This window comes from Felis catus, chromosome B1, assembly GCF_018350175.1.
Source record: "Felis catus isolate Fca126 chromosome B1, F.catus_Fca126_mat1.0, whole genome shotgun sequence".
Taxonomy (NCBI): domain Eukaryota; kingdom Metazoa; phylum Chordata; class Mammalia; order Carnivora; family Felidae; genus Felis; species Felis catus.
Window position 1 is genome coordinate 69385001 of NC_058371.1, and position 16125 is coordinate 69401125.

Here is a 16125-nt window from a genome sequence, read left to right on the forward strand (position 1 = left end):
TTACTTCATGGAGGAAGAGAGTATGCCCCATCCTATACTATCTAAAGATGAAATGTTGAACTTTGTTGAGGCAAAAAAAAAGCCACTTTTTGAGATCTTCACAACATGTAATTGCTCTACTTATTCTATGTTTGCTTTGTAACTTAGCCAATATCTTTATCTGAGCAGTAGTACTGTTAGGACTAAAGGTTTTGGGTTGCATTTGTGCATCTTATTTTGCGCAATGTCTTGTATGCTCATTGGATTAGTTTCCTAGGGATGGGACAACAAATTACCACAAACTTGGTAGCTTAAAACAACAGAAATGCATTCTCTCACTGTTATAGTGGCTAAAAAGTCTGGCAAGAGGGTCTGAGGGAGAACTCCTTTCTATGCCTGTCTCCCAGCTTCTAGTGGCTTCCTGAAATCCTTGGCATTCCTTGGCTTGCAGTTCCATCACTCCAATCTCTTCCTTCATCTTCATGTGGCCCTCTTCTCTGTGTCTCTGTGACAAATATCTCTTTCCTTTCTCTTATAAGGATACTGGTCATTGGATTTAGAGTCCTTCCAAGATGATATAGAGATCCTTAATTTAATTATATCTGTAAAGACCCTATTTCCAAATAAGGTCATATTCACAGGTACTGGAAATTAGGACTTAGACATATTTCTTGAGGAACTATATTCATGCAAGGATAATGTTTAATTATTCTTTGGTGTTGCTGTTCATGAAAATGTGACAAAAGAGAAATTGAAATTAAAATGTAACAAAATGTTAATCAGAGGATTTATGCTTCTTGCAAAGTTGGAGTAATAAGAACCAGGCTAATCCTTCTACATTAAAGAAACTGCAAAATGGGTAAAATATATGAAACACTGGACCATAGGCAGGACAGGACTATGATCCATGTTAGAAGGAGAAACAAGTTGAGCCCTATTATTTTTCAATTTTACTGCCTAGGTAGAGTTTACAGGCTGCAGTGCAGTAAGGGAAACACAAATGGAGCCCAGAAGCCTTCCTGAGTTGAGTAGATAGTAATAAGAATTTGGGAAGATCAAGGCAGGTAGAATGTATGTATATATAGTTGGAGATTTAGAAAAAGAGGGAGGGGATGGAGAATCAAAGCAAGTTAAAAACTTATAAGAAATAGAATAAATAATAGAGAAGAACACAAATCAATGAAATAGGAAAGAAAAACATAATAGAGAAAACTCAACTAAATCTAGAGCTAATTTGTTGAACAGATTAATAAAACTGATGAACTTTTAGCTAGAATGTTCATAAATAGAAAAGAAGAAAAAATTACCAATATTAGGAATGAGAAAGGGACATCACTACAGATCCTACAGATATGAAAAGGAGAATAAAGAAATATTACAGGGGCACCTGGGTGGCTCAGTCAGGTAAGCATCCAACTCTTGATTTCACCTCAGGTCATGATCTTGTGGTTTGTGAGATTGAACCCCACATGGGGCTCTGTGCTGACAGCGTGGAGGCTGCTTGGGATTCTTTCTCTACCATTCTCTCTGCTCCTCCCCTCCTCATGCTCTCTCTCTCTCTCTCTCAAAATAAGTAAACATTAAAAAATATTATAAACAATATTGTGCCAATAACGTCTCCATGTTCACGAAATGAGTAAATTCATTGGAAGACATAAATTAAGAAAATTCACTCAAGAGGAAATAGATGACCTGAATCACCCTATATATGTTAAAGAAAGCAAGGCCTAGATAGCTTTACTTTTGAATTCTACCAAACATTCAAGGAAGAATAGTATCAATTCTTCGTAAATGTTTCAAAGCTACTACCCTGATATTACAGACCAATATCCCTCATGAACACAAAGACAAATTAAATCCAGCAATATATAGAAAGGCTAATAAACAGATCATGACCTAGTAGTGTCTACCACAGGAATGCAAAATTAGTTTAATATTTGAAAATCAATCAGTGTAATTCACCATATTAACAGAACAAAAAGAAAAAGCATGATCATCTCAAAAGATGCAATTTTCCCCCCCACAAAATATAGTATCATTCCTTGATAAAAAACTCTCAAGAAACTTCGAACAGAGGTAATTTCCACAACCTGATAAAGAGCATCTGGGAAAAAACATACATCTTATATTATATTTAATGGTGAAAGATTGAATGCTTTTCCCCTAAGATTGGAAGTGAGATCAGGGTGTCCCATTTTACCACTTCTTTTCAAAATACGGCAGAGGTCATAGCCAGGCCCACAAAGCAATGAAAAGAGATGAATGGCACCTGGACTGAAAAATAAGAAGTAAAACTCTTTATTTGCTGACATCCTGACTCTCCACATAGCAAATCCTAAGAAATCCATAAGAAACCTATTAGAGCTAAGAGCCGAGTTCAGCAAAGATGCAAGATACAATCTGTGCTCTTTATTTATTTTTAAATTTTTTTTAAAATTTAATGTTTTTATTTATTTTGGAGAAAGCGATAGAGTACGAGCAGGGGTGGGGCAGGGAGAGGGAGACACAGAATTTGAAGCAGGCTTCAGGCTTTGAACTGTCAGCACAGAGCCAGATGTGAGGCTTGAAGTTATGAACAGCAAGATCATGACCTGAGCCAGGACGGATGCTTAACTGACTGAGCCACCCAGATGCCCCTAATCTGTGCTCTTAAAAAAATATATCAAAATAAAAAAGTTTTCTTATAATTCTCTTGGTTTCACCATGAGCAATTAATTTGGTTAAGGGCTCATTTTAAGGATTATCTTTCACGATCGGTTCCCCTTACTGTATTCCCTCAAAGTACCCTCAAATTTTCCTTCACAGCCCTCAAAGATTTTTATCTGATTTCTTAGGATTTTCTGATTAAGTTTCATGGCTGCTTTATTGATGTGTTTCAATGCCTAGCCTGTGCCTCAGCTGCAAGGAAACCACTCACTAAATATTTGAGGTATGATTCAGTAAATTTACTAAGAATGTGTTTTAGAAGAATCATTGGCTAATAAATTTTGGACTGTAAATTAAAGATATTCTTCAGGGTACAATGCAAAAAAGTTATTTTTTTTTCTTGTGTGCCATGCATTGTGCTAAGTCCTTGAGGTATAAAGATAGAACAACTGCTCTCAAGGAGTTCACAGTAATTTTAACCATCACATGCATATAAAGCCAATATAATTCTCAAATATTTTTGGAGGAAAGGGAGACAATATAGCCTTCTCTGTTGGAAAGAATTACTTGAGTAGAGTTTTATAAATCAAAACCTTATGGTGTGTATGAAAGATTTATAGACTTTTATTAATGTGAGGTATAAATGAATTAGAAACAGTGCTTATAAGACCCTGTTGGTAAGAGAAAAAATATAGTCAGTGTCTTAGAAGGTTCTTCAGAAGATCATATGAATGCTTTAAGTTAGGCTATAGTTTACAGCCTACTATTTCTATCCTAGAAACTATTCTCATCCACCTCTCCTCTTCATTTCAGTGATTTATTTCATTAGGACTTGTTGGAAATTCTCCATTTTGAAATTGGGATTTTTGAGTGTGTGTGTTTGTTTTCATGGGATTTTGTCAACATGAATTATGTTAGAGATTTTGTTACTGGAGAAAGATATTATTAACCTGAAGAATCTGAGTGAAAACAGACTTGGCCACCAACCTCAGAGATAATTTATGTGGAAGGTAAGTGGTTTGACCCAAAAAAGAAAAATAATATAATGCTCATTTATTATTACCATTGTTTTTTTTTTTTTGCCAAATAATTCCATTTAAACAGTTGGTTGTATGCATTTTATTTTTTTCTCCTAAAAGTCTGCACGAAATTAAATGGATACTTATATTTAAATTTTCTCTCTCTTTTTAGGAAGGAAAGACAGAATTTTGTTTTACTTTTTAATAACCTAGTTCTTTGAAATCTTTTAAAGAGTAAAGTATAAGTCACAAATTCAAAAATTTTGGAGCACAAGTATGATAAGAATCACCAGGAGTATTTGTAAAAATGCAAATTCACACTTTCCAGCCCTGGAGATTATAATCCATTTACTAGTTGTAGGAAATCCAAGATACACATTTTTTCAACATGTAGAAAAGGTAGGTGATCTAGTTTAAGCAGCTTAATATTTTACATACCCTCAAAAAGAAACATTATACACTGAAGATGGATTCAAAGAGTAATTGAGAATTTTTCTTAACTATACTATTAATTTAAAACTGAATTTCTGGAACAAGACACATCACACACTTAAATATAACAATTCCAAATGTTAATCATTTTTGTTTTAGTTGTTATTTTGAATACACATGTATGCTTTTTTCCACTAGGGAAAATAATTGAGAATGAATTATAATTGTTTTAGATCATAAAAGTAGATTAAAAATGGCTGTAAGATAAAAGAAATCAGACACAAAAGTGTACATACTATATAATCCCATTTATATGAAATTTTAGAACAGGTAAAAGTAATTCAGAATGACAGAAAATAAATTGGTAGCCGGGGTATGGGGATTAACTACAAAGGGGCATAAGGGAACTTTATGGGTTGCTGGCAATGCTCTGTATCTAGGTTGTAGTGGTGATTACATGAGTGTATATATTTGCTCATAACACTTCCACTTAAGCATTTTATTGGATGCAAACTATACCTCGTTAAAGTTGATTAAAATAGGCTATCTTTGTGAGGTTATTTTTTTTAATGAGGGTATTTTTCTGAAGCAAGTGTTTTAGGTAGCTCACATAATCTCCAGCAGGACCATAAAATTGACCTTGGAGGCTACATAATCAGGAATGTCACATCCTACTGCAAGGAATTCTAGAAAAGTGAGTTTCTGGATTCGACCTTTAGAAGGTGGGATTTTTAAGTTGGGTAATTTTCCAACTTTGTCTTGATCCCTGTCTTCTTTATTTGTGTGCATGTGTGTGTGCATGCTTTCTTTGAAATTTAAAAACATTAAAAAAAATAAAGAGGAACATAACATTCATCCATATTCTCTTTATCTAGACTTAATTGCTTTAACATTTAGACACATGCTCTGAGCTCTTTTGCTGTTGATTCTTTAACACATATTAAAGAACCAATGTATGAATTCATTGCCATAAAAATTAGAGAATTACAGATAATGCTCAAGCTGACATTAACCCCAGAGTTGCCATTTTGATCTCATTTACCCTCACTAGAAGCAAACATTAGTATGAGTTTTGTGTATTTTTTCTAACTTTTTGCATATATAGGCATGCATAGAAAAATATATATATTACTTTGATTTTTGAAAATGTACCTAAATGGTATCATGCTGTGCACATGGTTCTAGAACTTGCCTTTTTAACTCCATGTGTTTTTCAGTTCTACCAATATTGATACATATAGGTTTAGTGGTTAGCAACTCTAAGTGCAAATAAATGAGCACAACAGGAACAAATGTAGATTTGGTAGCTCAGGAGAAATACTGTACTATTAACTCCATAAAACTCATTAGGAATTTTTAGGAATTAGGAGTTTTTATTCTGCTAAGAAAAAATTTTAATAATCTGGATGCCAGCCTCACTGGTCTCCTACTTCCCTACTTCAGGTAGTACCTTCTCTCTACACAGAGACAGCCAAGCAATAAAGAGTTAAAACACAACAATCTGACCATACTAGATAAGAAAAAATAAAGCTTCAAAACTTGGAGAGAGACATTAACTTCCTAAGTTGAGCAAAGAAAGTGTAGAATTGGCAATTGCCTGTTTATTATTATTTTTAATGGTTATATATTTATTATTTAATGTTTATTATTATTTTCATTCTTTATTTATTATTTAATGTTTATTATTTATTTATTTTAATGTTTATTTTATTATTTTTAAATGTTTATTTATTAATTTAATGTTTATTTATTTTTAAATGTTTATTTTTATTTTGGGTGCAAGCATAGGAGGGGCAGAGAAAAAGGGACAGAGAGAATCCCAAGCAGACTCTACACTCAGCACAGAGCCCCACAGCAGGGGCTGATCTCACCACCATGAGATCATAATCTGAGCCTAAATCAAGAGTTGAACGTTTAACCAACTGAACCACCCAGGTTCCCCAGTAGTTGCCTATTTAGACTAACCTGTATACAATGAGTTTTTGTATGGTAATTATTTTGAAAAGCTTATTTTTCCCCACACTACTCTAACACTAAAGGCATTGTATGGTAGCAGAAACTATATAGTGGTAATAAGATTAAAAAATTTTTTTTCTTCTGCAATTGTTTAATTTCACATTTAAAACTTTGCATATAAATTGGCAATCTCAACTAAAGAATAATTATGTTAATTTATATTTAAAGTTATCAACATAATTAATGGTATTTCAGGTTAAAGTTAAAATGAGTTTTGGTAAGGTGTGACAATTAAATAATTCAATGAAATCGAGACTCCAGTATCATTTTTAAAAGTGCACTCATAAAGAAGAATAAGTAGTTGTTTGGATGGGCTGGCGGTGAGGGCAATAACTCTTACAAAATATTCTCCAATCTACAGACACATTTGCTTTCTCAAACAGCACATAATAATAATAACTAAGGATTATATAACGTTTGCCAAGTGCCAGACACTCATGAACACATGGTACAGATTTTAATTAACTTGAACCTTGCAACAATCATCATTATCACTATTTTCCATTTTACAGATGAGGAATCTGATACAGGAAGCTCAGGAACTTGTTCAAAGTCATACAATTAAGATGAAGAACAAGTGAGATTTAAACCCATTTGGGTTAGCTCTAGAGTGCATACACTTAAGTAGAATGCTATTCTGTCTCTTCTGAATACACACACACACACACAGACACACACACATATGTATAAATAACATGTCCATTATTTTCTTTAACCTAATGGAAACCACCAGTTAAAACAGGAAGAAAGTCTCCAGTTTAAAGAGAATTTTACAGAAGTATATTTCAGAAAAAAATAATAAATTATACATACAAAGAAGATTTTGGTCCCTCTAAATTCTCATTCTGATAAGCTAGACCCTCACTACAGCAACTCTAGAATTCCCCCTACATACATACATATGTGTGTGCATTTATGTATGTGCACTTTTTGTTTGTATATGTATTATACATATAATCCCAAAGGTGGGAAATTTTTCCTCTCTGAAGAGGATTTTATCTGGAGATAATCAAGAGCATTTTGAGCTAAGACCAGTGGGTGATGTAGAGTTGCGCAATATTAATTTGAAGTAAAAATAAGGTTGGGCTAAAAATAATGAAATGGCCTTTTTAACATTCAGTGACCAACCGTGACATTTACTTTTTCTAGCAAAGGATCTAAATATCTTTGGAATTCCATTACAAGGTGGGTCTTCTATTTCTCTCCCCAACATTTTTCTTCCTCTCTTCATTTATGAGGGTAACATGTTGGAAACTTGGACATATACAAAATTCTTTGTGTATATGAACTCCACGCTGTTTTGTAGCTTATGCAACAAGCAGAAGTTGCCTTGCCCATTGAGTCCATATTGTGGTAAAAGCAGCACTCAGCTGTGAGAATGCAGACATTGTAGTCACCCAGGAAAATCTTCCCTTCATAAATAGTTCATTAGCAGATTTTTTCATTTTTACACTTGACTGAAACTTAGTTTTCTTTATTTTCACATTTGTGGGGAAAAAAATCATTTACCCAGTCCAAGACAAGTGGAGATCCATTTGCTGTATGAAAATGAACTCTGTCCTTGGCAGATTTGTGGAGTCCCGTAGTGGTGTTCTCTTACCCACTGCTGCCATCTGCTGGTCTTGTGCCTGTTAGATTGTAGAGTAAGCCGTGCATAATGCTCCAGTCAAGATGATGCAAAATGCAAATATCATCAATAGGTAGTTTTGTAGACCCTGAATAATAAAAAAAGTAACTGTAATTAAGAAAATTTGAATCAAACATGCAGAAAGCACAGACTCTTAAGATTGCTAGGGACCTTGCTAACTCTCTGCTCCAGCCATCTGCATGCTTTTTGCTCTTCCTCCAAGCAATCATTCAGATTCTCTTGAAAACCCACAAGAGCCTTGCTAATTCACCCACTCAGTAAATACATGTGGGCATCCACTTTGCATCAACATGTGCTGGAGTTAAAATGGTGAGCAAAATGTGCCCTTATACAGATAATTATATAATATGGGAGGCAGAACTTAATCACAGAAAAGAATGTTACAAAGTGAGAGGAATGTTAATAAGTAAACAAGCATGATTGTTTCTGAGGTGTGTTACAAAGGAATCTCAATGAGGCCGTTTGGATGGTGGAGAATTAAGCTTCTAACTGTAAGTATCAATTAATTGGGCAGGGAAACAGGTAGGGACTCCAGGTAGAAGGAATTTTATGTGCAAAGCTCTGTTGTATGAGAAAGTATGATACTTGCCAGGGAAAGAAAGTCAGTGTGACCCATGCAATGAGTTAAGTGGATAAAAACCAGGTTGGAGGGCTATGGCCCAAACATACACGGGGCTCATAGGTCATGTACAGTTTGAGGTTTTATTTTTCCAAGTAATGGGAAGGCAAAGACATAGGCAGCTGGACATGGTGAAAAGATGGGATTCACATTTTATAAAGCCCACACTTATTTGCGGATGGTGAACAGATTGGAGGGGTCCAGAACGGATGCAAGGAGATCGTTAAGGAGGCAACTAGAGTCTGCCTGGGGACAGATGACGAGGTACAGATGGAGAGATAGAGCTCGATCTGAAGGGTGAGAAAGGAACAGAGAGACTGAGTTTGCCTTGTCCAGCTATGGGTAGGTCCACTGATCTTAAAGATGGGAAACACTGAGAACCACTTCCCAATGTGGCCAGTCCATCTCTGATTAACAAATATCTTTCTGTGTTAAGTAGAAATATTTTATTTACCATAAGTTCTATCTATCTCCAGGGTTACAGATAGATCGATTCTAATCCCTCTCCCACAAGATAAACCCTGAAACATTAAAAAATAACTGTCTTATATTCCTGAAGCAATTTTTTTTCCTGATCAGTATTTTAGCTCCTTTGACCATTTTTCATATGAAATAGTTTCAAGCTCCCAGGCTATTCCCATCTGAATACTGGCCAGGCTGTCTATATCCCACATTAAATATAAACCCTGGTGCTCTAAGGTAAGGTTTGAACATCATGAAGTAAATAAAACAGGACCAGCACCTCCCTAACTTTATTTATTTTTTTTTTAATTTTTTTTTCAACGTTTATTTATTTTTGGGACAGAGAGAGACAGAGCATGAACGGGGGAGGGGCAGAGAGAGAGGGAGACACAGAATCGGAAACAGGCTCCAGGCTCTGAGCCATCAGCCCAGAGCCCGACGCGGGGCTCGAACTCACGGACCGCGAGATCATGACCTGGCTGAAGTCGGACGCTTAACCGACTGCGCCACCCAGGCGCCCCAGCACCTCCCTAACTTTAGATTTTCTGTCTATGTTTAGACTTTATGTCTAAAAGTGCACTGAGATCTCCTGACAGTCAAATAATATAATATCATTATTAGCTCTTATTAGGATTAATGCTAATTAATACATAGCCAAAATTCCAAAAAGCGTATAGTCTCTTTCTTCAACCTAATAAAGAATTGGGAGAGAATGGATTAATTGACCTGTATTTGATGATGAGAGAAGTCTTTGTAAGTTGAGTTGGGGACAGCTGAATTTTCTGATTCACTGTGAGTAGGAATATTACCCAAAGTTCCTCTAATACAAGTCCCACAAATGAAAACAGCACCACAAAGCCTTGCTAAGTACAGAGGAGCTTATTAACACACACACACACACACACACACACACACACACACACACACACACTCCTGCTAAGACTTTAAGGTTCCCTGATATCTTGTCAGTGTTGAAGACTGCAACCTTTACCTAGATACCTGTACTGGTGGAGAGCAAGCACTCAATACCTATTTGTTCAAAGAATGAATACACTCAGGTGATTTCCAAATGTCATTTGTGAATTAAACAGTTGATACAATTACTTAAGTAAGAAAAAACAACATACGGGGCCCTCACTTATTACCATTTTATAACCTGATTATGGGACTAAGCTCTCTGATTATTTGCTAAGCTCTCTCCTTTATTGTCTATGTAGAGAGAAGAATAATGTTCTCAGAGAGTAAAATATTTTTCCCTTTAAGGTGAAGAATCTGTTCAAACTTCCCAGTCTCCTAGAGAAAAAGACCAATTATATTTGGGCAACAGCAATTGTTTCCCTTCATCAAAGGTGAATATTAGCACTTAAAAGATCATGCTAACATTCTCCCCAAAGCAAAAAGTTTTTAACTTGGATTTCTGAAACAGTTACTAAGGTCACAAATCATCTCATCCTCTATCTGAGATTAGCTACTGACCTATAAATTGTAGTGATAATCTCCTGTATTTCTGTAGACATTGTGGCTAATGTGTGTTTCTAAAAATAATAATTTATATCTAGCTTAAAATAGCTAAATATAAAATTCAAACAAATTTCAAACAAAACAAACTTCCCAAAGAGGAACAGATAGCAGATATAAAAGAACACTGGAAGTGGAAAATATCCAACTGGTGCCCTATGGCATTAAGATTAAATGAAATCATTAAACCCTTTAGCACAAAAAGTACTTGGATCTCAGATTAAGTTCTTACTCCTGCAGGTTGTAGACTTTCCAATATGTGTCTTTGAGTACTGCTTCAAGACATAATTGGTAGGGCCTAAAAGTCATAGAGATACATGTGTTGCTTTTGTTTTCCTCTAGGGTTTTATCTTGTTTCTAAGAAGAATAATGTTTAACAATTCTGATAGGATTTTGGTGTCAGTGTTCAGTTGACAGCTCTTTCTTAAACTCGGTGGCATGTAAAGTATTTAAAACTTGCCTTTAAGCCACCCATTAAGAGGCAGTTAGGCACCTGCATTGAATGATAAGCCTCACTGAATACTTCTTAAATTTTGTTTGTAGACAGATTTGTAAGTTCTTCTTCTGCTTTTTTTTTTTTTTTAATTCCCAGAAGGTCAATAAAAGTCACTCTCTGCTTTCACCTTGGCCCTCTCTCTCTTTATTTTTACATACATACTTGGCCACACTCACTCTCAAAATTCCAGAGACAATTGCGTTGGAATTTTGTAGAAATCACACTGAATGTGAATTGGAAATAACTGTCTACTGACAGCAGTGAGCTGCTCCCTCAGGAATACGGTGAGCTTCCCCATTTGTTCTGATATTATGTTTTGTAGGAGGTTTTTGTGGGAAATTGAGTGGTTTTATAAATCTAGCATGTTTCTTGCTTATTATTTTCTTATCTTTTAATAATTTCTATAGTTTTCAATAATATTCATTTTCCACTTTTTAATCAGTTATTGGTATTAGAAAGCTATTGATTTTATATTTATCCTATATTTCAGCACGTTACCAAATAATCTTATTGGATCTCAAGATTTTCAGCTGACTGGCTTGAATTTTTAACGAAGATAATGTTACATGCAAATGACAATTTTCTCATTTTCTTTCCTACATCTATGTTGCCTCTTTCTTAATTTTATTTTATCACACTGGCTAGGATCTCCACAAAATATTGAATAACAACAATAATGGAGAAATCTTTTGACTTCCAACTTAAAGAGAAGACTTTTTGTTTTCAGCTTTATTGCGGTGTAATTGAGAGAGAACTTTTGTTTCACCTTAGCTATTTGTTTGCTATTGTTTTTTGACAGGCAGCTTTCTCCTATTTGAACATTTTGAAGAGTTTTTTTTCTTAATTAAAACCTGATTTTTAATTCTAGCACATGTCTTTTGAAAAAATATTATCACATAGCTTTTCTCTGTTTATCTAACATTATATTACAGTGATTAATTTGCACATTATAAACTATCCTTGCACTCCACAGTTAAGCCCTACTTGGCCATGGCTTTTCATTAAAAATTTGGTCTGAGCTGTCGTTTTAAAGGTGTCCATAAGCAACAAAAAAAGCTTTCTCTGAATGTCTTTTAGTTCTTTTTAGAGGACTAAGGAATTAACAGTAGGCTCAATGGTTAGGGTTTCTCTCTCCCAAGAGGTTCTTGTAACTAGAAAAGAAGATTTTTGATTCAGTTACATTATTACTGCAGTAGTAACTAAGGTAATTTCCAAATCCTTTATTTTAAATTTATTTTTGGTTTGTGCTTCTTTTTAACTACAACTGCAAATAAGCTATGCTCACTTGTGATTTTCTAAGGCTTCAGTATGTTATACTAGATAATAAACACCCAATTTTTAAATAGAAATCATGGGGCACCTAGGTGGCTCAGTCGGTTGAGTGTCCGACTTCGGCTCAGGTCATGACCTCATAGTTCGTGAGTTTGAGCCCCGCGTCTGGCTCTGTGCTGACAGCTCAGAGCCTGGAGTCTGTCTTCAGATTCTGTGTCTCCCTCTCTCTGCCCCTTCCCCGCTCATGCTCTGTCTCTATCTCTCAAAAATGAATAAAAATGTTTTAAAAAATTAAAAAAAATTAAAAATAAATAAATAGAAATCATTACCCTGATTGGGGCAGAGGAAATACTTGCAAAGAGATTACGACATGTTTTGGACATAGAACTACTTTTTGTGGAAAGCAACCCTAACTAAAATAAATGAGAAATGTGTATGAAAGTAATTTATGGCTCTATAAATGTTTTAAGTTGTCTTATGTATTAAAAAAAATAAGATATTGGTGCATATATTCCAAACAAATTTATTATTTTTTAAATTTGAGAATCTTGTACTGTCAAATTATGGTTTTCTAAATCAAAACATTTCATTTAAAATACAGGAAATGATATTTTATATCTAATATTGAATAATCAATCATTTTAAGGATCATCCAGGTAGATGGGTCGCCTTTTGGTTCCCAGATATTAGTGACATCAGATTGTCTTAGAACCAGAAATTATTTGTTATTATAGCTGCAGATTAAGATAGAAAATATTACGTCTATGATGCCTTGACAGAGTGTCTCTAATTTGTATAAATATTTTTTAGTAAAAGCTATTACAAAAATACTATTCACATATGTTCCTCAAATTAAGGTAAATGGGAAAAATTCTGAAAACAATTAAAAAGTATTTTTTTAAAACTTTATTTTTAAGCAATCTCTACACCCAACATGGGGCTTGAACTCATAAGTACAAAATCAAGAGTCACATGCTCCACTGACTAAGTCAACCAGGTGCTCCTACAACAATTTTTAATGTAAACAACACACACACACACACACACACACACACACACATCCTAGAAGTATTTAATAAATGCAATTTTAAATCACCATCATTTACACTTGAAAGAGAAGTGGTAATAGTCCCTTGCTACCCCACCATTTTCTTATAAAGTTGCTAGTTTGCTATGGAGCCTTTGAGAGACATGAGAACCAACAGAAAAATCTATTCCCAAGGTCCATTTGCCTCAGGGATATTTTAATCTTAGGATAAAAAAATCTTTCGTCTTGTTTATCTGCCAGATTTTACATTAAGTAAAATTTCCTTCTCATCATATTTTATTGGTTATTTAACCAAAATCTCTTAAAGGAAAATAAAGTCAACTAGAGCATTTTTGGACTGGGGGCTGGGGTGGAGAGAAATATGTTTCATAATAATTATCACAGCTTTAGTATTTTCTTTCCTTGTTAGGGATGATAACATTTTGAACATCTTCACTTGTTAAATCCTTTCATGTGTTTTCTGCCCTGGGCTTAGGAGTCACATACAGTTTTCAGAAAAATAACAGAAACATAGTATTAAACATAGTATTAAATACCTTTCTTACCTGGACCTACCCCTGTTTTCTAAATCTGCCCTTTCTTGTACATACCTGTATTTCCTTAAACTTGAAGACACCCCACATTGCAGCTATAAATCCTGGACCCTTAAATAAAAAGAAAAGTTCTAATTAGATTAGTTATGTTTCTGTGACGTGTACTCTACATACAGTAAATTGGAGAGATGATCTTATGCTTTGAGTAACTTTTTGCCATGAAAACAATACAACAATATTGTCAGCTTAAACTGTTCATAATCTCAGCTCTAATTCAACATTAACCAAGGTAGCATTAGGTAAAAAATAAAGATTTTTTTGTTTCTTTATGATTTTCATATTTATTATATTGATGATGCTGTAATATTTTGTGCCATCTAATACTTTTCTTTAATGTTATCTACTTATAATATTTTAATAAACAAATAGTTTATGTTTTTCTAACAAACTTAGGACAATAGAAATAGGATTAATAGAAGTAAGTGTAGGAATAACTGATAACTTTTTTGGGAATGAGGCAATCTCATAATTGAAGAAACTGTAGTATGTTCTCTGAGACCCAGCCAATAATGTACTTTAAAAAATTTCTTGTGGCGCCTGGGTGGTTCAGTCGGTTGAGCATCCGACTTCAGCTCAGGTCATGGTCTCACGGTTCGTGAGTTCAAGCCCTGCGTTGGGCTCTGTGCTGACAGCTCAGAGCCTGGAGCCTGCTTCCAATTCTGTGTCTCCCTTTCTCTCTGTCCCTCTCCACCCCATGCTCTCTTTCTCTCAAAAATAAATAAACATTAAAAAAATTTTTTTAAAAAATTCTTAAACTGATACTATTGCACGGTGATGAACTATGTCTAACATTAAATCCCAACGAATGCTAATGACAGTATTATGGAAAGATACAAAAGCCATGTAAAGATAAATAAGCAATAGGTTTATTCAGACAGGAATAAAATAATATAGGAAAAGGAAATGAGAAGAAGTAAGGTAGAAAGGATGATACTGCAGTTTGAAACTTTTAGCTATTAAAGTTTATTAACTTTTTATAGCTGAGAAGGAAAAAAAATTGGAATTTGGTCTTTGTGGAGAAGGTGTATTGTATCAGCATTTTTAGGATTCCTTTTCAAGCTCTGCACAAACTCTGGAAGAGTTTCACATAAACAATTCCAACATGTTTTTCCCCTTCCACTACTCCAACCATCTACACGGCTGGGTCAGCAAAGTTGGACTCTACTCCCGGTATGTAAGCGAAGCAATAAAAATACTTTACTCTGTTTATCAGCATCTGGAAGGTTCAACATCAAAAGAGCCAGAGAACTAGGTCAAAGGAACTGTCTTTTATCAGTGACGTAAGGTCCTAAGCCTCAAAATCCAAATCAAACAAGAAGCATCTGCGTCCTTCAGGCAATTCCACACTGACTTGGGACAGGATAAGAGGAAACAATAGAATGGGGGATATAATATTAATGTTATCATGCCAATCGCTCAAGAATTTTATCTTCTCTAATCTGAAAATTTATATCCATTCAGAGAACATAATAGAAGATAATGCCAAAAGGTATCATTGCCCTTTGAGGCTTTTTGGGTGATGATTTCCTAAATACATTAGTTTAGACGTGGTCTAAGGGTTATTGTAGGGAGTGATGTGGTTATAGGAATGGTGCTTTGCTAAACGTAATGCAAGCACAGTTCAAAGTGTGGACATCCTCTTTGATTCAGGCAGAGGAGAGCCAGGTAGGGAGGAGTTTTGGATAAGAAATATAGCTGATTTTTTGGCAATTGGGATTGCATATTTTCCTTCCATAAAATGAATATAAATTGCACATTTGTAAATCAGCCTTTGAAAATGAGGTGAGCTTGAGCTATCTTCAGAAGCTGAGCTTCTGAATAAACTGATTCAGCTTTTAGATTTATCAGAGAAAATTTAGACCAGAGGGAACAAGCTTGCTCCTGCTACATGGGTTTTTTTCTTCTGTTTTCTTCCCTCCCACCTCCCTCTCTCTTTTCCTCCCTCCCTCCCTCCCTTCCTCCCCCTTCCTCCCTCCCCCCTTCCTTCCTTCCCTCTTTCCTTTTTAATTATCATTTGCTAATAAATAATATAGATGCTGCTTTCAAGAAACTCACAATCTAGTTACCAGTGAGTACATAACAGTGGAAATATATGTACCTGGGAAGAACAGTGCTCCCGGAATTTAAAAAAAATAAGTGCTCTTTTGATAAAATAAAATTGATCATATTTATTATTGTTGAAGCTGGGTAATGGGTATGTTTGAAATTTTCCACTAAAAAAAGTTAACGTTAAAAAAATCTAGTTCTCCCAAGAAATGAAATAAAGAAAAATATGAGATCGTTGAGGAAAAGACTGAATCTTGTCTGCATGTGGAAAAGGTTATTTTTGACTAGAGTAATGAAAGTGAAACCAAACAAGAACCTAGTAGTAATGTTG

The 16125-nt window shown here is 34.7% G+C and overlaps 1 protein-coding gene across 2 annotated transcripts in view; it reads right to left on the reverse strand.

Annotated features, from left to right (window-relative positions):
• The window catches only part of TMEM144 (transmembrane protein 144), a 90355-nt gene that overhangs the window by 9965 nt on the left and 64265 nt on the right, over positions 1-16125 (reverse strand). The window contains exons 11-12 of one of the 2 annotated variants that reach the window (XR_006596622.1): positions 13746-13799; positions 7602-7807 (exon numbers count right to left, since the gene is read on the reverse strand). Coding sequence is in view for 1 of the 2 variants with exons in the window: in XM_011281596.4 (XP_011279898.2) it covers positions 7724-7807; positions 13746-13799 (138 nt within the window). In the remaining variant the exon portion in view is untranslated. Of the gene's footprint in view, positions 1-6503; positions 7808-13745; positions 13800-16125 lie in introns of those variants that run through there. The other variant, XM_011281596.4, reaches the window with a different exon arrangement.